This window comes from Panicum hallii, chromosome 8, assembly GCF_002211085.1.
Source record: "Panicum hallii strain FIL2 chromosome 8, PHallii_v3.1, whole genome shotgun sequence".
NCBI classification, from domain to species: domain Eukaryota; kingdom Viridiplantae; phylum Streptophyta; class Magnoliopsida; order Poales; family Poaceae; genus Panicum; species Panicum hallii.
The window spans coordinates 44,499,940-44,518,974 of NC_038049.1; the positions used below are offsets into that span (position 1 = coordinate 44,499,940).

Here is a 19,035-nt window from a genome sequence, read left to right on the forward strand (position 1 = left end):
AACAAAGCTAGGTATCTCTGCTGTACGACGACGACGTTGGCAAGCAAGCATACCCGATCCATTCCTTGCAGTGGCTTATGCACGAAGCGAAAAGCCAAGCTAGGAAGTTTCTCAGAAACTTGCATGGAGAGCTCAATAAGAGCATGCTGTCACTGTTCACTGACATTAATCTCTGAACGAAGTTTCCACGAAACTCATCGATCACATGTTCTGTTTTCTTCCTTCCTTTATTTGCACCAACAACCAAACAAATGAATTCTTCGCTGGCTAGCTCGACCGGCTCTTAGCTTGCTTGCATTGTGAGCCACAATACTGATAACCGGCACTTGTGGATCGGAGTACCAAAGTGCAGTGATGACTTTTTCAATCTCCTTAGGCACGCGTAATGTACGCGTATACAGTTTGTAGGTCTAGGTCGGTGTGACTCTATGGGTGTGCGGTGTATGCGCTGCTGTGTTCAAAAGCACAGTAACAGTGAAAATCATCAAGACCTCTCCGCCTGCAGTCAAATTAGAAGGTTTTAATCGTGCGTATTCTTATTCACACAACAAGTTTTAATCGTGTTCTCGGAGCATGGCCACAAAAGGATAGTTATATTTTTATGAGTAGAAAAAAATAATTTGTGAACAGCAGATTCATAAATTTCATTAGTTTATTACCATTTAATTTCATTCCCTTGAATACATCACAGTTGTGTTCCATAGGTTGTGCGGTATACAATGAAGGCCGGCATGGATAATAACCTTTAGAGTTGGGGTTTATTATTATCATTGTTTAAGTTCACTTCGCCAAACTTTAGAGGAATGAAGCAGGAGACATCGTCTGGCTTGACAGTGGGCAATGATTCCACTTAGCATCATCATATATATATGAGCTCAACTGGAGATAGAATAAGTATGCTGGGTAAGGCTCACGCATTGATTCATTGAGAGTCGACATTACCAACCAAGCTGTGAAAGGAGGACAACTCGCAAGCTGCAAAAACAAGGGACTAGAGTGTGTCAACATGAGGTAGCGTACGTTATAGGAACGAAGGGTTTGTGCCTTTCCATTCGTTTTCAGTTATTTTTTTAATATTTTTCTTCTTGCTGAGACTGGAGAAGTAGTTGCTTGTTTATATAGTTGGACGTGTAGTAGAGTTGTATGATGTCAATATGATAATTCGAAGAAAGAAAGAATTGCTAAATGTCACAAAAAGAGGCATATTGCGGAGTGATTTAGTATCTTGATCTCCAGATCGACCCATGATAAAGAGGCATATTAAAGCACATATATATATATTAACTTTGTTGCAGCAATATAGCCAATTAACCATGTATATATATTGGGGCTTGGTCCGTTATGAACAAAAAATGCAATATAGACTATGTACTTCTTATTACAGTAACCATACTCGATCAGTAATAACAAAATAAAATAACCCTTGTGACACGCATATAAGCATGCGCTGATCAAGTTGTGTAATATAATTTTCCTGATCGATGCAACCAAACCAATGCAAACCAAACATAATTTGATCGATCTTTCAATTCATCATATGAACTGGATTAATTGAATGGGCAAGTGGCCCTCGTCATCATCGCTATCGCGGAACGACGTCGTCGTCGTCGTCTCCGGCACGGCGGCGACGACAGCATCGAACACCGCCGCCCTGTGCCGGCGCATGTGTCCGCCGAGCGCCTGTCCGGTGGTGAACACCATGCCGCACGTGTTGCAGCGGTGGACGTCGCTGGCGGCCCCCTTGCCGGGGCGCGCGCCGAGCAGGAGGTCGAGGCCGTCGGCGCGCACCCGGGGGCGGTTGTGGCTGGTCCGGTGGCCGCCGAGCGCCTGGAACGTGGCGAAGCTCCGGCCGCAGGTGCGGCACCGGAACGCCCCGTCTGCTGCGCGGTCCCGGTGGTGCCTGCCGCCGCCGGCCTTGGCGATCACCTTGCTCGCCGTCGACAGCGACAGGTAGAGCAGCAAGTCCGCCGTCGACGATCTTGCGGTGGTGGCCATGGGGTCTTGATGACGTAGGCACTAGATGATCACACGGCAGCAAGTAATGAGCAAGCACGTGTGTGTCCACGCACGAAGATCAGATGTGGAGAGAGAGGAAAGACAACAGGCTTATAAGCTGCGCAACCGAATGTTTTCATGCAAAGGCACAGGCACGGATTTATAGGCGATCGTCGAGGGCAAAGGATCGATGAGATGCCTGCATTGACCTGGAGTCAACACGTCGAGCAATTGAGCTTTAGCGCGTAGTCCTGACCAATGGGGGCCTGCCACGCGTGGCATGCATGATCGACTATGGAAGCTTCTGTGCTCTTTGCTGCTTACGATGTGTGGACGCGAGCTTGGTGGCGTCACGTGTGAAGTTTCGAGGACATCGATGGTGCGAGTAGTGGTAGGAGCACACGGACCTGGTGCACACAGGAATTTCGCCCCTAGGGTTCCAAAAAAATGACCCGCGTGTTCCATCGACGATCTTAGTTTGAGACTCTTTTTTATCTAATGAACGTGAAGTAAGCAGTGTGCCTCTGAAAATGAGAATTCCGCAACGCCCGTTCTGGACAAAGGAATACAAATAATTAAACACTGCTTGTATCGTGCCTGCTGTGCTAACTGCAACTTCTTCTTCTTTTTTCTTTTTGAAAGCCGAGTTTATTTGGCCTGTTTTTGATTGGCAACGTGATGCACATTACATTGAAAATAGCTAGCGTAGTGTGTATGCTGATTTGTTATGACCATGCGCATGACTTTGAAGATGAATGGCAAACACCGTATATGTGCATGCTTTGCATCAATTCCACATGCTCTCCAAATTAAAAGCAGCTGTTAGTTGTTGATAAATGCTTATTCTTCTTCATCTTCTTTTTTATGGGAATGGCCCAGTAGTCTTTCCGCACGCAAATAAAATGGTTATGTTGATTGGCCAACGACCTTAATACCAATAATCAGTAAGTTGATTATTATGAGTCTGAAGAAACTTCCGTATTATTCATGATGCAAATTATTAATCGCGGTGGTGCATCATTCTCTAAAGTAAACTTTCCCACAGTTTACTTTAGATTTCTATGGACTGTCACTGGCTAGAAACAGGAACACCTAACATGGCGCGTTGGATGTTGTCGTACATGCAATCACCGCTGCAGAAATAATATTTCGTCCTCCTCATCTGTCCCGGCCAGTTTTGAACCCGGGACTAATGAAAGCATTAGTGTAAGATCCAGCGGCTAGGAGCCTGTCGAGAGGGTTGGGGGACATTTAGTCCCGGTTGGAGCCACCAACCGGGACTAAAAGTCCCTCATTTGTCCTGGTTGGTGGCTCCAGCCGGGACTAGAGGCTTGGGGACAGCCGGCGTGGCTGGCTTGGGGACAAGCTTGGAGTATCCTAACATTCCAAGAGTACGAGATAAATAGGAATATATTTTACACTAGAGCCCAAGATAAAAAGAGCACCAACCAAAATAGCAGTGTCCGTATAGATACCACAGACAACAACGGTAAAAAGGAGACATATTATGGTTGCATAGAGGAGATATGAGAACTGAATTATGGACCCATTTTGAAGATACCTCTATTTTGGTGCCAATAGGTGAAGCTGACTGGAGGAGGCATAACAAAAGATCAGTACAGGACGATAATAGTGGACCTCAACAATTTTGGTTATAGAGAGGAGTCATTCATTCTAGCATAGGATGTCACTCAGGTTTTCTACCTGAAGAATATGTCCAGCAAGCCAAAAAAGGGGGATAAACAAGCAAACAGATGAAGCAAAGCGGCGTATAGTTCTTTCACGAAAAAGAAACATCATTGGAGTCGAGGACAAGACAGACCTGTCGGAGAATTATAATAAATTTGTTGAGATTCCTCCTTTTGCGGTGAATGCCGATCCATGCATCCTGTTAGCCAATGAGGATGCTCCGTACTTGTGCCGCGATCATAATCAAGGGACATATGTGAAGAGGAAGATAATTACCGTACCAGTAGATGCGGATCTTTAATGTATTAGAATCATTATGTATCACTTTTATAAATATCTGATGAACAATTTGTATATTTTTATTATTTATACTTCATCATTGTTCGTTGTGTTTTATAAATTTCGTAGTTTTCTACTTAATTTTCATGTTCAAATATAATTTTTTGATATCTTTTGGATTCTACACACACTAACACTACTCACACACACGCACTGTCTCTCTTTCACTCTCACATACACACACACTCTCTTTCTCTCTCACACACACACACACTCTCTCTCTCACACACACACTCACACACACACACTTATTATTTATTATAGTGATTAAAACAAGGCAAAAACTCATGGATTCCATAAAAAGGTTTATTATTGGCAATAATATTATGGAAAAGCTCATTTTTAACGGTAATGCGGTGACAAAACTCATTTCCTGTCGAAAAGCAATAATTTCAAATATTTTATTTAGCTAATACATATTTGCATTGTGAAAATGAAAAATATAATGTGTATCAAGTTATGTATTTCATGGATCAAAACACATAAATATAAATTAAAGATTTTTCTTGTATATATAAAATCTAAACAAAATGAAATACTTTGTTTTGCATTTTTTAGACCTATAAATTATATTCTACGCAATTGACAACTGCCAGCCCCCACTTATAAAAGAAAGAAATCAAAGTGAAAACACCCAAAAACTGGGAAGATGACCTATTATTCCTGGATGGTAGATCCACCCGGGACCAAAGGTGGGCTGAAATTTTCTTGTGGCCCGTCAAAATTAGCCTTTAGTCCCGGGAGAAGCGACGACTCGGGACCAAAGGCTCTTTAGTCCTGGGTGGTGGCTTCACCCGTAACTAAAGGTGGGGATCTTTAGTCCCGGTTGGAGCCACCACTCAGGACTAAAGATCATTTTATCACAGTTCGTGGCTCCACCAGGACCAAAGATCCCCCTATATATATATCCCGGCCTCTTCTCTCCTCTTCCTCCTCCAACACTTGGATGTTTCTAGATCTCTGCCGCCGCCACCACCTCTTCACTGTCGCAGCCCAGGTCCTCTACGCCACTGTCTCCACCTCCTCCGGCGGCATCTTTCAGCCCGCAATAGTCGAATCCCGCCGTCTCCACCTCCCCACGCGGCCTCGAGCGATGGCCGCCTGCGCGCTCTCTTGATGCTGTGCGCCGCCGTGCCTCTCGTATCTAACCCAACGAAGAGCATGTACGTGAAGCATGTGATCATACTAGAACATCTACGATGGTATATACGTTGGGTATGCGATCATACATAGACTATGTGGACATACTAATTTTTATGTACTAGTACTAAGGTATAATTATAGTATATTTATAAAATAGGGTTGCTTTTCAAATTTTTTGTATATATCCTTTTTGAAGTATTTTAGATTAGTATATGAACATACTCAACGTGATAAATGAGTATGCGGACATACACACAGTGGTATACTGATGATGAGAGTAGCTACATGCGAGTATACATAAAACTCATTCTATATATTTGTGGATTTCATACTCAGCTCTAACAAGCGCGCGTACAGGAACGTATAGTAATACTACAAAATACTACGTAATTTTGAATATTAAAATATAACAGAAACAAAAAAGAAATAAATGAAAAGAAATACAGAAAAAATAAACAATCCTTTAATCCACCGGAATTAAAGGGAGTCCCTGCCTCGCCGCGGCTGGGAATCTTTTTAATCTCGATTGGTGTTACTAACCGGAACTAAAACGCAATTCCTTAGTTCCGGTTGGGAAACCGATACTAGAACTTTCTGTACTTAGGAGTGGTTCCTTGTTGCCTGGCTGCTGGTGACCAACTTACACTGATGAAGACCCAGACTTTAGACTACACATATGAGTCTGCCATATCGTGTACGTACTGCATGTGGAACTAATGACTGTGGATATGCATTGACTAAAGAATAGATCAGATCAGCTAGCTAGTACACGCATGAGACTGACGACGACGACGACGACGACTGTAGCTCAAATAAAATATACATAGCCGCAAGTCAGCATCAAGTAGCAGGTAGTTACTACTCGACGCGCCAATGGTATTAGCGCCGAGCTTATCATGTTTCCCCGAGGGAAGAAATAATTACAACGCAGTGCACATACGCGTCATGCATATATGTCTGAATAATCAGTTCCCTCTAGATCCCATCGCTACACTGAACTATAGTTTTTTCTTGAAATAATTAAACAAATACACTGAACTATAGTCGTTGCATAAATGAGTAGTAAACGTTGATCTGCATGCTTCCCCAAGTCTTGATACAAAACCAGTTTGGCGGTTCCATCATCAGTGCTACAATGATGAGCACCAAAGAATTAGCACTTGGCTGATTTGTTATTAGATGCTAATTAAGGGTACGGTTCACATCATGCCAGATAAAATAAAATGACCTTAGCTTGCTTGCACCTCTAAAGTCAGAAGTCCAATATAATTCTCACAACGTATTAGCCTTTTTCTCATACACGTCAAGCTAAGCGCGTGCTAGCTAGGTATACGCAGTGAGAAGCAACTGTAACTGTACTTTCGCGCAGCGCATGTTATGAATAACTGTAACTGTGCTCTGTATTCCCAGCAATGTCCACGCTATGTGAGCATAATTGGGCAACCAAGTAACTGGGCCGAAAATGGATACAGAGCCCATGAAACAAAAAGAAATAACAGCCCACGGCGAGAGGCTATCTGCTTTGCTTGCTCGGCGGCCTGTCATGGCCTCTTGTGGCCCAGGAAGCAGCAGGCTCTCCCTGTAATGTAAATCCAGACAGGATAGCATTGGACCTCCCTCTCCTAGTGGCTTGATTGGCTGCTCCATCATCTCATTCATGACAAGAAGCCACAACAATATCATGTGCTTGAATGGACACTGAAACCATTTTTGTTCATGCTAAACTGACTGTTCACACGTCCACAACTTAAGAGCAGTACTACCAAGAATCCCCAGATAGAAGAAGAAGAAGAAGAAGAAGTAGAAAAAAGCGATGACCTTGGCATTCTAATTTTGGTACTGCAAGTAGTACGGTCTGTCGAGATGATCTGGATAATAAAAGAACTAATCCAACAATGATGGGCTAATGAAACATTTCTGATGAAAGGGACAGCAAGGGTGGCGTTGACCGAGTCCACCGCACTTCTCCCTTTACTCCCACATGCAACAATCCCTTTTTGTTCCAACTTTACTGTATGGAAAAATTAAAGTATACCTAAAAACTACTTTCAAGAGGAGAGCATACACGTGAGCAAATATTTCTACATGTATGGATATCCATACACGTACACATAAAAATTGTACGTAGTAGTAGAATAACACAAAGTGCATCACGTGTATTGTCATTCCCCTATTGTACATACGTACACGATACACCACCTATACGGCTATACGTGTAGAAATAGAAATACAGCTCCATCCATCGTTCTACAACAAGAGGAGAGCAGGCTGGCCCTCTCTTCCTCGTCGTGCTCCTCCGCCCTCCTCCCCCCTCTCTCTCGCCGCTGCTTCTTTCCCCCACAAACTCCACACGCCACAGCGCAGGCACACGCGCCCCGCCCCGCCCTCCGCGTCTTTCACCCGAGCGCCACTCCCCATGCCCTGCATCCTCCGCGTGCCCCGCCACCGCGCGCCCGCAGCTTCCTCATCCGCCCCCCTCGCCACCGCGACCGTGACGAGGCCTCCCATGCCGGCCCCGGCTTCTTGATTCGTCCCGCGCTTCCCGTGCTCCGGAGCCGCTCCTCTCGATTCCGTCGCCGCGGCGCCATGCCGCCGGTGCGCGGGGCCAAGCGCCGACGGAAGGCGGCGGCGGAGAAGAAGGCCGCCGCCGCAATGGCAGCCGCCGCCGCCGCGGGCGCGGGCGGCCCGCCCGCAGACTGGTGGGACGGCTTCTGCATGCGGATGTCAGGTGCGTCGTCCTCCCCTCCCCGTCCGGCGCTGCCGACCCGTGCTGCCGGTGGCCGTACGCCTCGATTAAAGATTTGTTGCGGATTGGGTGGTAGCTCCCGAGCATCAGACGGAGATTGGTAGATCTAAGCTGCGTCAGGGATGAATTACGCCACTAATCTTGCGGTTTGGTCGATCGTCGGTGGAAGTATCCGTGATTAGCGTGGTGGCAATGCTGGAGTTGAAGCAATGCCACTGGCCTGATTCAGAAGTGTTTCACTGCTGTTTCGGTCGTGGTACATGAACAGCGAACACTCCAGTTTTAGGTGTGATGACTCGAGTTTCGAATTGGGAGGGATAGAATCTAGGTTGCCAAGAACTGAGCTCTGAATTCTGATTACTATGCTGGCACTGGCAGGGTAACAAAGTTCAGATTTTTTTGGTTCATGTGCCTAGTCTAGCTGATGGGATAAAATTAAACTGCAGAGTAGTCTGAAATTAACGCCTCTTTCAGTCGTAATTTGTAATTTGACTATAGTAATGCTCTTGATCGCTCCGTAGGACTGATAGCTAGATCATAGCTATTCTTGCTCTAAGTACGAGGTATTAGCTGTATTGTTCAGTCCACCATGTCATGCAGCTGTTTAGCTTAGCAGCACCTACATTAACCATCCTGTGTTTGCACATCACATTGGACTTTTTTTGTCTTTTTGTTGCATCAATTTCTTAGAAGATTCAGGACTTCTCAAATCCCAATCTGGTAAAGTAGAGACATATCATGAAGGAAATAGTATATGAAGGGTTGTGTTGCTCTTTCTGATAACTTTGAGAAAGGAGATAGCTCCTAACTAAACACAGTCAACCCCAAAACTTGTTTCTGGACTATTATTCATAAACTAAACTTTCACGCCCTAATTTTGCTGAGTATAACTTCAAACAAATATTTGAAAGAAACATTTTTTGTATTATTTGTAGAAGTCACACAGGTGACTGATGCGGTTTTGCATGAACTTTTGTATTTACACTGGAGTACCTGACATGGAACCTACTTAGTAATTACTACTTGTATGTGTTTGTTATGCCTATGTTGTTGAAAATACAACTCTAGCATATTGGTGCACTCTAGCATATTGGAAAATACCATAGGCTTTACTACCGGACAAATATGTTGCTGTCAAGTTTTAATGAAGCTAGATAGAATGCTTTAATGTAATTCATCTGTGATTACTGTGGTCGCTTTTAACTCATCGCAAGAGAGCTCTTGCCTTACCAGTAATGGAAATTTTAACCAGACTTTTTTTCCTTCTTAGGAATGTTATCTTCTATCGAGGATGCACAAAGATTTGAGTCTGTCTTTAAAATGCCAAGAAGAGCTTTCGACTATGTCTGCAGCTTGGTGAAAGATGAAATGATGGTGAGGTCCAGCAGCTATACCTTTCTTGATGGGACAGTGCTTTCTTTAGAAGATCGAGTGGCCATCGCTCTGCGAAGGTTGAACTCTGGTGGGTCACTGGTGACTGTAGGATCTTCTATTGGCGTGAACCACTCGACCGTCTCGCTGATAACTTGGAGGTTCATTGAGGCCATGGAGGAGCGAGCAAGCCACCACTTGCGCTGGCCAGACTCTGGCGAAATGGAGAAGATCAAATCCAAGTTTGAGAAGATCCATGGTCTGCCAAACTGCTGTGGTGTTGTCGACACAACACACATCACAATGTGCCTTTCATCAGCTGAACCGAATTGTAAGGTCTGGCTTGATCAGGAGAAGAACTACAGCATGGTCTTGCAAGCTGTTGTTGATGCAGATACGAGGTTCACGGACATCGTGACTGGGTGGCCTGGCAGCATGAAAGAGTCGAGCATTTTGCACAGCTCTGGCCTTTTCAAACTGTGCGAGAAAGGTGAGCGGCTGAATGGCAGCAAGCTGAAGGTATCGGATGGATCAGAAATTGGGGAATACTTGATTGGTGACGCAGGGTACCCCCTTCTTCCCTGGCTCCTCACCCCGTACCAAGAAAAGGATCTCACAGAGTCCAATGCCGAGTTCAACAGGAGGCACTTTGCTGCAAGAACAGTCGCTCCGAGGACCTTGGCGAAGTTCAAGGACACATGGAAGTTCCTGCAGGGAGAGATGTGGCGCCCAGACAAGCATAAGCTGCCCCGGATAATCCATGTCTGCTGCTTGCTGCACAACATAATCATAGACCTCCAGGACACAGCCATTGATGAGCAACGGGCAGCATCGTGGAGCGACCACGATGCGAATTACAGGCAGCAGATGTGCCAGTTAACTGACGAGAATGGTGTCAGGGCACGGGACAAACTGTCCGAGCACCTGATCGGCAGGTGACCGAGAGGAGGAAAACTTTGTGTGCATGTGAAATGAAATAGGAAAGCACTGTTGTGCTTGTTTTCGCCTGATGCCAGCAGCTCTGAATCCTTTTTTATGTTCAGTTTTGCAGAGTTGTAAGAGGGCAGAAGAGGGCATCGGTCGTGACTAATGGAACTCACTGTAATCCTCTTGAGAGCTGTTGCAAACATGTCAAATCAATCTGGCTCCTTTGGTTGGTTTATCATGTTATTGACTTCGGCATGGTGTGTTAGCATTAAAACTCTTACTCTCATCGGGAGAATGATATTAGGAGTTGGGGCAATTTTTTGATTTATTTCTCGCACAATGCCATATCAACCAGCAAGAGGGTCCTGCTCGTGCTCTTGCTGGTGTCGATGTCGCCGGCGTGGTCGCTGTTGCTGTACCCCACGAAGTGTGCCTCCCCAGGATACCTCGGGTAGTAGAGACCATGGTCGAGAGTCCCCGCGAGTAGCGGATGATCCTCTTCGTAGCCTGCTGGTGCTCCGTCGTCGGTCGCTGCATGAACGGACTAACGTAGCCGACGGAGAATGCCAGGTCCGGCCGTGTGTGGGCGAGGTAGCGAAGGCTCCCCACAAGACGCCGGTACTGCGTAGCGTCCACCTCCTCCGTCGTGCTGTCGTGGCTCAGCTTCAGCCTCTCCTCCATCGAAGTGAGAGCTGGGTCACAGTCGGTGAGCCCATCCAGCTCAACGACACGCTTGGCGTAGGCGGTCTGTTGAAGCGTGATCCCGGAGTCGTCCTGGTGCACCTCGATCCCCAAGTAGAAGGAGAGAGGTCCCAGGTCACTCATCTGGAAGGTGGCCTTCATCTCTTCCTTGAACGCCGCCACCTCCGCATCTTGGTGCCAGTAATCACCAAGTCGTCGATGTAGACACCCACTAGCAGGGCGTTTCCTCCATTGCCCCGCCGATAGATGGCCGCCTCGTGCGGGCTTTGCTCGAAGCCCATCACTTTGAGCGTGGGATCCAACTTGGCATTCCACGCCCTCGGTGCCTGCCGCAAGCTATAGAGGGCCTTGCGCAGGCGTAGCACCTTGCCCTCCTTGCCGGGGATCGCAAATCCTGGTGGCTGGTTCACATAGACCTCCTCCTTCAAGTCACCATTAAGAAATGCCGACTTAACATCCATGTGATGAACTCGCCAGCCTTCCTAGGCAGCCAGCGCAAGGAGGAGTCGCACGGACTCCATCCATGCCACAGGGGCAAAGGCATCATCAAAGTCGATCCCCTCCCGCTGCACGAAACCGCGTGCCACCAAGCGAGCCTTGTGCTTGACGATGGCGCCAGCTTCATCCCTCTTCAGCTTGAACACCAACTTAAGGGTGATCGTGCAGTGACCATGAGGGAGGTCAGCATGCTCCCAGGTGCGGTTCTTCGCAACCGCGTCCATCTCCGATTGCATCACGGCACGCCATGCCGCGTGTCTCTCGGCTTCTGCGAAAGACCGAGGCTCGCCGTCATCGCATGCAAGGTGCAACTGCGCCTCCAGATCGTGAGGTACCAATTCCGGCACCGGCTGGTCGCCGATAAGGTCCTCCATCGTACGATATCGTAACGGCTCGCCATCGTGGTACACGTCGATGCGCTCCTCGTCATGAGAGAGCGGAGTAGGGAACTCCACCGGGCTATGCTCGACATGAGCTGGTGTTGGATTAGTCGTGCCCGGAGGGGTGGCTGGTGGTGTTGGAGTGCGTGGGGTTGCCAGCGGTAGTTGTGTCGGCGAAGAGCTAGTCGCAGCCGGAGTCATGGCTGGCGAGCGTGGCACTGCTGGGGTAGCGGGCGCCGGGGTCGATGGAGACTCGGGGACTAGGGTAGGCACGCTCGGTGAAGAGGAGCTGCCTACTCCCCCAGCTCCCTCGAAGTGGATGTACTCGATAGTGAAGTCGTCGTACGTCGGAGTCAAGCCGTCTTCTGCCGCCTTGTACTATGCCCATCCTCGCCCTTCGTTGATACTACGTTGCGCACCGTGCGCACACGCTGTGTCTCCGGGTCGAGAGTGCGGTAGGCCTTCGAGCCCTCCGCGTAGCCGATGAACACCCTCAGAGTGCTCCTGTCATCGAGCTTGCCAACATGGACAAGCTCCTTGGCGAACGCGAGGCAGCCGAAGACCCGTAGGTGGGAGACCGCCAGCTTGCACCCATGCCAAGCCTCGTATGGCGTCCTGCCGTTGAGAGCATTGGTAGGCGAGCGGTTGAGGATATAGACAGCCGTCACCATCGCCTCTCCCCAGAAGACAGCCGGCATCCCCCTCTGCTTGAGGAGGGCTCGATCCATCCCCACAACCATCTGGTTGCGCCACTCGATGACGTTGTTCTGCTGCGAGCTGTACGACGTGGAGTAGTGGCGCTGAATGCCCTTATCAGTGCAGTACGCGCGAATTCAGCCGCCGTGAATTCACCGCCATTGTCGGTGCGCAGCACGCGCAGCTTGCAGCCGCACTTCGCCTCCGCAGCAGCCTGCGCTCGCCTAATGGCGTCCGCAGCCTCTCCCTTGCTGCCGAGGACCATCACCCACATGTAGCGGGAGAGGTCGTTGACGAGCAGCAGGAAGTAACGTCGTCCTCCCGGTGTGGCCGGTGTCTCCAGGCCACATAAGTCCCCGTGCACGAAGCTCGTCTGTTGGGAAAGTGGAGCCACCTCTGCTTCGTCAACACGTGGATGTTGCAGAACTGCTCCACGTGGTCAAGGCATGGCAGGCCTCACACCATCTCCTTGGCACTGAGCCGCTTCAGGGCCTCAAAGTGAAGATGCCCGAAGCGCTCATGCCACTGCCATGCCTCGTCGTCCCGATGAGCAGCGAGACAGAGGGGTTGTGCCATCTGCACATTAAGGACGTAGAGTCGATTTGCGCCTCTATTTACCTTGGCAAGAAGGCAACAATGGCGATCCCAAATCCTCATGACTCCGTCCTTGACCTCCACGCCCGAACCGTTCTCATCCAGCTGTCCCAAGCTGATGATAGAGTTCCTCAACGCGGGGATGTAGTAGACTCCGGTGAGCAGCCTGTGCTCACCAAACTCTGCGGTGAAGATGACGGAGCCGACGCCCTTGATCTCCATGCTGGAGGCGTCCTCAAACTTGACGCGGCCTTGGATGCTGGAGTTAAGATCGGTGAAGAACTTCTGTCGACCGGTCAAGTGATGGGTGGCGCTGGTGTCGAGGCACCACCCATTAGTCTTGTCGTTGTTGGAGGCATCAACGAGAAAGGCATGTGCCCTCGGCTCGTCAAGGTGGAGGAGAGCCGCTGCGGCCGATGCCACTGGAGGTAGCTCGATACTTGCGTGTGCCAGGACCAGAGCCGGCTCCTCCTCCTCCACCTGTGCGATGTGGGCCTGGCCGCGTCATGGCTGTCGACAGTCCTTGGCCCAATGGCCAACCCTACCGCAGTTGTGGCAGGCGTCGTCTCGTGCCGGCTTGTGCTTGCCGGCGGCACCGCACTGGGCGCCTCCACGGGTGCCACTCTCGGCACGTCCTCGCACCCCGGCCTGGGTGCCTCCTCGCGCCTTACGCGGCTTGCCGCTCTTGCGGCCGCCTGTCGAGGAGAAGGGCTCCCCCTTCTTCCCGTCACCCTAGCAGGCCTCCCATTGTTCCTGAGTGAGATGGAGCTTCCCGCCAATGGTGATAGGCCCCGAGGGAGGATGTGGCTCATCGCTATCGATGACCTTGAGGTGACCTATTGCCTCCTCGATCGACCTCATGGAGAGGTCCAGCAGAGACTCGATCGAGCAAGCGATCTGCTTGTACTTCTCGGGGACACAACGGAAGAGCTTCTCAACAGCTCTCTCCTCGTCGTAGGTGTCATCGCCGTACTGCACCTGTCTTCTGTAGCAGAGTGTTGAGACAGAGAGCAAAGTCATCAACGTCCTTACCTAGCTTGAAGGCCAGATTCTCCCACTCCTTGCGAAGTGCCTGCAGTGTGGACTTGCGAGCGCGGTCGCTGCCGATGCGTGCTGCAGCGATGGCGTCCCAGGCCTCCTTGGCAGTCCGCTTCTTGGAAAGCGAGAACTGCATCTCGGGCGGGACTGCAGCAATGAGGGCATCCAGCGCCCGTCGATCCTCGTTGTAGTCGATGTCGCCATACCGAACTGCCTTCCATATGTGCCGCACCTGGAGCCTTACCCTCATCAAACGGCCCACTCGACATAGTTGGTCTTGGTGAGGGTAAGCCAACCACCGCTGGGGCCAACGTCCTTGACAACAGCTTGGATCCCGTGGTGACCATGTCACCGGTCCAGGGAGGGAGAGCCGCGCCACCTGTAAAGGCCGCGATCTCCGTCGACCCGGCTGCCGCTGCCGGGAGTGCGGCTGCCACGCGCGTCACCGCCAGGAGCGCCGCCGGTGCGTCCACGCCCGTCTGGGCTGCCGCTACCGGGAGCGCGGTCGCTGCACACACCCCTGTCAGGAGCGGCGCCAGCTCGTCCACACCCGTCTGGACTGCCGCCACCGCGCCCGTGGGGGTGCGCGGCTGCCCACTGCGCCGCCCGCTCTCTGCTGCTTCCCTCGCCAGCTTGAGTTCCACGTCGGTGCTACCATCGGCAGAGGCAAAGCTGCTGATGCTACTGCCGCGTAGAGCCTTGAGCTCCAATGCCACCACACACGCTGCATCCGCCACCGCCGCTGCTTCCACTTCCGGCCTTGTTGCTGCCAGTTCCGTCGCCGCCAGCCTTGATGCCCTCGCCGCCGTCGCAGCGGTCTCTGCCGCCGCTCGCTCGTGTTCCTCTACCGCAGCGAGCTCAGCCTCCTGCCGGTGCCGCGCGCTCGAGGCGACCGAGCGCTGAGACTGTCCTTTGGACATGGCACGCTAGTGGGGGGCTGCTGCGTGGGGATGAGGCTGCCTCAGGCGAGCTGCTGCCCGTCTTCGCAGGGGAAGAGGGATGAGTAGGGACAGCCGGTGTTCCTACTGCCGGCTGAGGATAAAGGGAGGCGTGGGAAGGAGATGAGCAGGAGATGTTTAAGCTACAGGATAGAACGGCTTTGATACCAGTTGTTAGTATTAAAAGTCTTACTCTCATCGAGAGGATGCCACTAGGAGTTGGGGCAATTTTATAGTTTATTTCTCATATAATACCATACCAATCTGAGAGGTTCGGGATACATATTTATAGCTGGCTAAGACAGCCAAACATACGCCGAGATGCTAATCTAAAAGCTAGTGATGCTTAGTCTAAGATGCTGTCCTAAAAGCTAGTTTAATATGCTAAATGCCATCCTGGTTAGGGCAACAAGACCACCGTGCCGAGGACCACAGGAACCAACAGTATAAAGACTTATCCCATCATGGTGATCCTAAAAATTGCATAGTAGTTTGCTTTTTTTGCTAAACTTTAGAAAGTGAAATTGTTACTATACTGGTAAGAACTGATGTCTTTCAAATTGTTTCTAGAAATTTCTAGAGGTTCACATTTGCTCCACTCACCGAAACCCGCCTGAAGTAATTTAATTTTACTGTATGGTAGGAAGAGCAAAACTCCGGTAAGACTTTTGTCTCTGACGCAGTGGGCCCGTATGTCGGCGTGATGTCAATAGCAGTTAGCAGCACAAGCAACTGGCTTGTGCTGTGTGAGTGATGACTGATGCTGCAAGTTTGCGGCGCCATGCGTGCCGATGAAATGCTTCGTTCGTTGCAAATGCATGCGTTTACTGCGACTTAACCACCACCACCATCTCCGATTCACCTCCCCTTATATACTATATACCCACTGCCACTTCCATCTACATCAGGCAGCAGCCAATCCGCCATGGCCATTCCGTCGTCCAAGAAGACCTGCCTAGAAGCTCTGATGATCTCGGCGATCACCGTGTTCGCCGCCGCTGCCGGGCAGCCGTCGCCGGGAGCGCCCGCGACGGCCAACCTGACCCTCCACAACCTGTGCCCGTACCCCGTGTGGCCGCTGGTGACCGCGAACTCGGGCGTCCCGTCCATCCCCACCGACGCCGACGGCGAGCCAGTGGGGCGGCTCGACGGCAACGGCGAGGGCCTGGCGACGCTGGCGTTCCCGGCGGGCGCGTGGTCGGGCCGCGTGGTGGCGCGCACGGGGTGCGCCGCCGATGACGAGGACGGCGACGACGTGGTCGGGCGGTGCGCGACGGGCGACGCGCCGCCCGTGACGGTGGCGCAGGTGAGCGTGGGCGGGCCGGGCGGGCTGGCGGCGTACAGCGTGAGCCTGGTGGACGGGTTCAACGTGCCCGTGGTGGTGACGCCGCACGGGTTCGCGGAGGGCCGGCGGTGCCCCACGCTGGGCTGCGCCGCGGACCTCGCCGCCGGGTGTCCCGTGGGCGCCAGGGCGCCCAGCGGAGGGTGCGGCGCCGGCGCGTCGCAGGCGGCGACGTTTAAGGCCCGGTGCCCCGACACGAGGACCAACGCCACCGACGTGGAGGCCACGCCGCAAGACTGCGTCGCCCCCGGCGAGATCAAGGTCGTCTTCTGCCCGGCGCCGGACAGCGTCACCAGCCATGCTTCACTAGGGTAGCGTGGCATGGCCTCCTCGTTGTCACAGTGTTGATGGTCCTCAGTGGAATAAGAAGCGACACGGCTACAATACATGCGTGGGCACGCACTGGAGAGAGAGAGAGAGAGAGATTAGGGAGTGATTAGTGCTGCGATTAGTCTTGACACTATCTAGCTATAGGTAATTTGGCAGTGATATTTGTGATTTATTAATGGGATATGATCGAGATTATGGTTGATCGAAGGAGCACAAACGGCAGGCGTAGGCAGGATGCAAGAGAACAAAGAGACCGAGCTGTTAGTTTCCAATCACAAGGGACAGAAAAGGCACGGATGTTGCCATCAATGGCATCAACGACAAGTGCTTGCCCACCAGAGATAGAGATCCTCGTAACCATCGTTGGGGAGTCCTTGTCCGCTGGCGCTGCCATTCATAAGGCCTCCTCTCCGATCGATCCATCATGCTCCGCCTCCCCAGACGCAGACCATGACGTCGTGGTCGACGCTGACGAGCCCGGCGGCGTACAAGTCGCCGGCGTTCATCGCGCTGGTGACCGTGCTGTGCGTGGCGCTGGTGCTGCTGCTGCATCACTGCGTCCTCGTTGCCTGCTGCCGCAGCGGCGGAGGCGCCGAGCGGAGGCGCCGCCGGCAGCACCACCACCGGCGCGGCGCCAGCGAGGGGGAGGACGAGGAGGAGGACGAGGTTAGCGTGAGCGTGGAGGTGAGCGCGGCGACGTCGAGGACGCACCTGGTGCAGGCGGCGGCGGCGTCGCCGGCGCTGGTGTGCCAGTACCGGAAGGAGGAGGCGTGGAAGGAGCCGACGTGCGCGGTGTGCCTGGCGGAATTCGACGACGGCGAGGCCGTGCGGGTGCTGCCCGAGTGCATGCACTACTTCCACGCCGAATGCATCGACACGTGGCTGCGAGGGAGCACGAGCTGCCCGATGTGCCGCGCCGAGACCACGCCCACGCCGAGCCCGGCGTCGATGCACCACCACCACCACCACCCCCGCCGCCTCGAGCTCTCCGTCTCCCTCGAGGAGATCCTCGTACGCACGTAGCAGCGTCCGTCCGGCGAGTGTTCTGCTCTTAGGGAACCAACGGAGTAGGTTGCGTCATGGCGGCCGGGCGGCGTGCCAATCGCCGGAAGCGAGAGCGATGACAGAGCAGCGGAACAGAGGAAGCAGAGTGCTGGCTGCACTGTTTTCGTATGCACTAGACTAGACTAGATAGATAGATTGGAAGCAGCGCAGGGCAGAGTGGAGTGGTGTGGTTTCTTACATTTTTGGAGGGTGAATTCAAAATTTGCTAGAGGGATTTTTTTATTTTGTGACCTGAAATTGTTTTGAGCAAATGTCCTCGCTGTCCATGGAGCTAATGATTTTGTGTAACACTGACTTTTTTGGGCGGTTACGCGTAGACTAGTGCACTAATTTGTTCATATTTCTATTTGTGGTGCAAGATGAATATTTCTGTTCGGGAGGATTTTTACCGGCTTCGGCTTCACTTGTTTCGTGCAATCGAGATACCGAAGCGTAAAGCTGTTTTATAACTGGGGGTAAAAATGAACTAGAAACCGGGTGAGCTATTTTGCTTCACCGGTGAAGCCGTTTTGGGAAGCCCTCCCAGATATCCCCGTATTTTAAGATTTCATCTGACGATGCCCAGGAGATCTTCAATGGACGGTGAGGGGCGGCTAAAATAGGGACGCGTAGATCTTGATATTGATGGGGGTGACTACCTACGCTTACTCTCCATAGGCATGTTGAAAAAATATGTACGCATTTCTTACATACATTAGTTAATATATAATGGATCATGCTCAGATGTATGTGCAAGTTTTCACTGAAAGTACCAACGGAACATTTCTCCAAAACTCTATGTGCGAACTGTTTGATATGTTGGAACAATATATTGGAAATGTTGGAACACATGGCCTGAGAGCAAAGCTCGTTTGGAGTTTGGTTACTACCAAAGCTCCGAAGTGTTCCTATCGTGTGGAGTTGCTTACAGTGATTTGGTCCAACAAATATGAAAAGAAATTTGGTCCAACAAATATAAGAAGAAATGGTGGCATCAACAGCCCACAGGTTCCCATGCACAGCATCACGTTGCCGGTGTCGCTCGTGATCCGAGTTGAGGAATTGGGTGCTACATACTGAAAGTCTCCGATGACTGAAATGGATTTCCTTCAAGTCCTGTTGCTGTTCATGCTCCCTCTGGCGTGCCTGCTTGCTGCACCTGGGATATTATATTACTATGTACGTGATTAGTGAATGCATGCATATATTGTGGTGTGTTGGCCAGAATAATGTTTTATGAAGCAAAGGCCGGCCTGAATGTTT

General features: G+C 51.1%; 4 protein-coding genes across 4 annotated transcripts; 2 read left to right on the forward strand and 2 right to left on the reverse strand.

Annotated features, from left to right (window-relative positions):
- Positions 1–1,328: 1,328 nt before the first annotated feature.
- LOC112903352 (zinc finger protein ZAT11-like) lies at positions 1,329–2,110 on the reverse strand. Its single transcript, XM_025972596.1, has one exon. It carries the CDS (start codon positions 1,993–1,995, stop codon positions 1,534–1,536), a length of 462 nt encoding a protein of 153 aa, XP_025828381.1. The 5' UTR covers positions 1,996–2,110; the 3' UTR covers positions 1,329–1,533.
- Positions 2,111–7,425: 5,315 nt separating this feature from the next.
- LOC112902039 (protein ALP1-like) lies at positions 7,426–10,448 on the forward strand. The gene is made up of 2 exons (XM_025970933.1): positions 7,426–7,894; positions 9,183–10,448. The coding sequence occupies exons 1-2, from the start codon at positions 7,753–7,755 to the stop codon at positions 10,220–10,222; spliced, it is 1,182 nt and encodes a 393-aa protein (XP_025826718.1). The 5' UTR covers positions 7,426–7,752; the 3' UTR covers positions 10,223–10,448.
- A 3,364-nt stretch (positions 10,449–13,812) lies between these two features.
- On the reverse strand, positions 13,813–15,038 carry LOC112872415. The gene is made up of 3 exons (XM_025935485.1): positions 14,415–15,038; positions 14,139–14,332; positions 13,813–14,065 (listed from the first exon to the last, which is right to left on the reverse strand). The coding sequence occupies exons 1-3, from the start codon at positions 15,036–15,038 to the stop codon at positions 13,813–13,815; spliced, it is 1,071 nt and encodes a 356-aa protein (XP_025791270.1).
- A 943-nt stretch (positions 15,039–15,981) lies between these two features.
- LOC112872416 lies at positions 15,982–17,751 on the forward strand. Its single transcript, XM_025935486.1, has 2 exons — positions 15,982–16,583; positions 17,205–17,751. The coding sequence occupies exons 1-2, from the start codon at positions 15,982–15,984 to the stop codon at positions 17,749–17,751; spliced, it is 1,149 nt and encodes a 382-aa protein (XP_025791271.1).
- The last annotated feature ends 1,284 nt before the right edge of the window (positions 17,752–19,035 follow it).

What these genes read in the sequence shown, in the direction of transcription:
- LOC112872416 (XM_025935486.1), top strand. Translation starts at nt 15,982, where the DNA reads ATGGCCATTCCGTCGTCCAAGAAGACCTGCCTAGAAGCTCTGATGATC. An exon ending in GCGGCGACGTTTAAGGCCCG is followed by an intron (nt 16,584 to 17,204) that starts GTGCCCCGACAC and finishes GACGCTGACGAG; the next exon opens with CCCGGCGGCGTACAAGTCGC.
- LOC112902039 (XM_025970933.1), top strand. Translation starts at nt 7,753, where the DNA reads ATGCCGCCGGTGCGCGGGGCCAAGCGCCGACGGAAGGCGGCGGCGGAG. An exon ending in CTTCTGCATGCGGATGTCAG is followed by an intron (nt 7,895 to 9,182) that starts GTGCGTCGTCCT and finishes TTTCCTTCTTAG; the next exon opens with GAATGTTATCTTCTATCGAG.
- LOC112903352 (XM_025972596.1), bottom strand. Translation starts at nt 1,995, where the DNA reads ATGGCCACCACCGCAAGATCGTCGACGGCGGACTTGCTGCTCTACCTG.
- LOC112872415 (XM_025935485.1), bottom strand. Translation starts at nt 15,038, where the DNA reads ATGTCCAAAGGACAGTCTCAGCGCTCGGTCGCCTCGAGCGCGCGGCAC. An exon ending in GGACGTTGGCCCCAGCGGTG is followed by an intron (nt 14,333 to 14,414) that starts GTTGGCTTACCC and finishes CACATATGGAAG; the next exon opens with GCAGTTCGGTATGGCGACAT. An exon ending in CTGCAGGCACTTCGCAAGGA is followed by an intron (nt 14,066 to 14,138) that starts GTGGGAGAATCT and finishes ACTCTGCTACAG; the next exon opens with AAGACAGGTGCAGTACGGCG.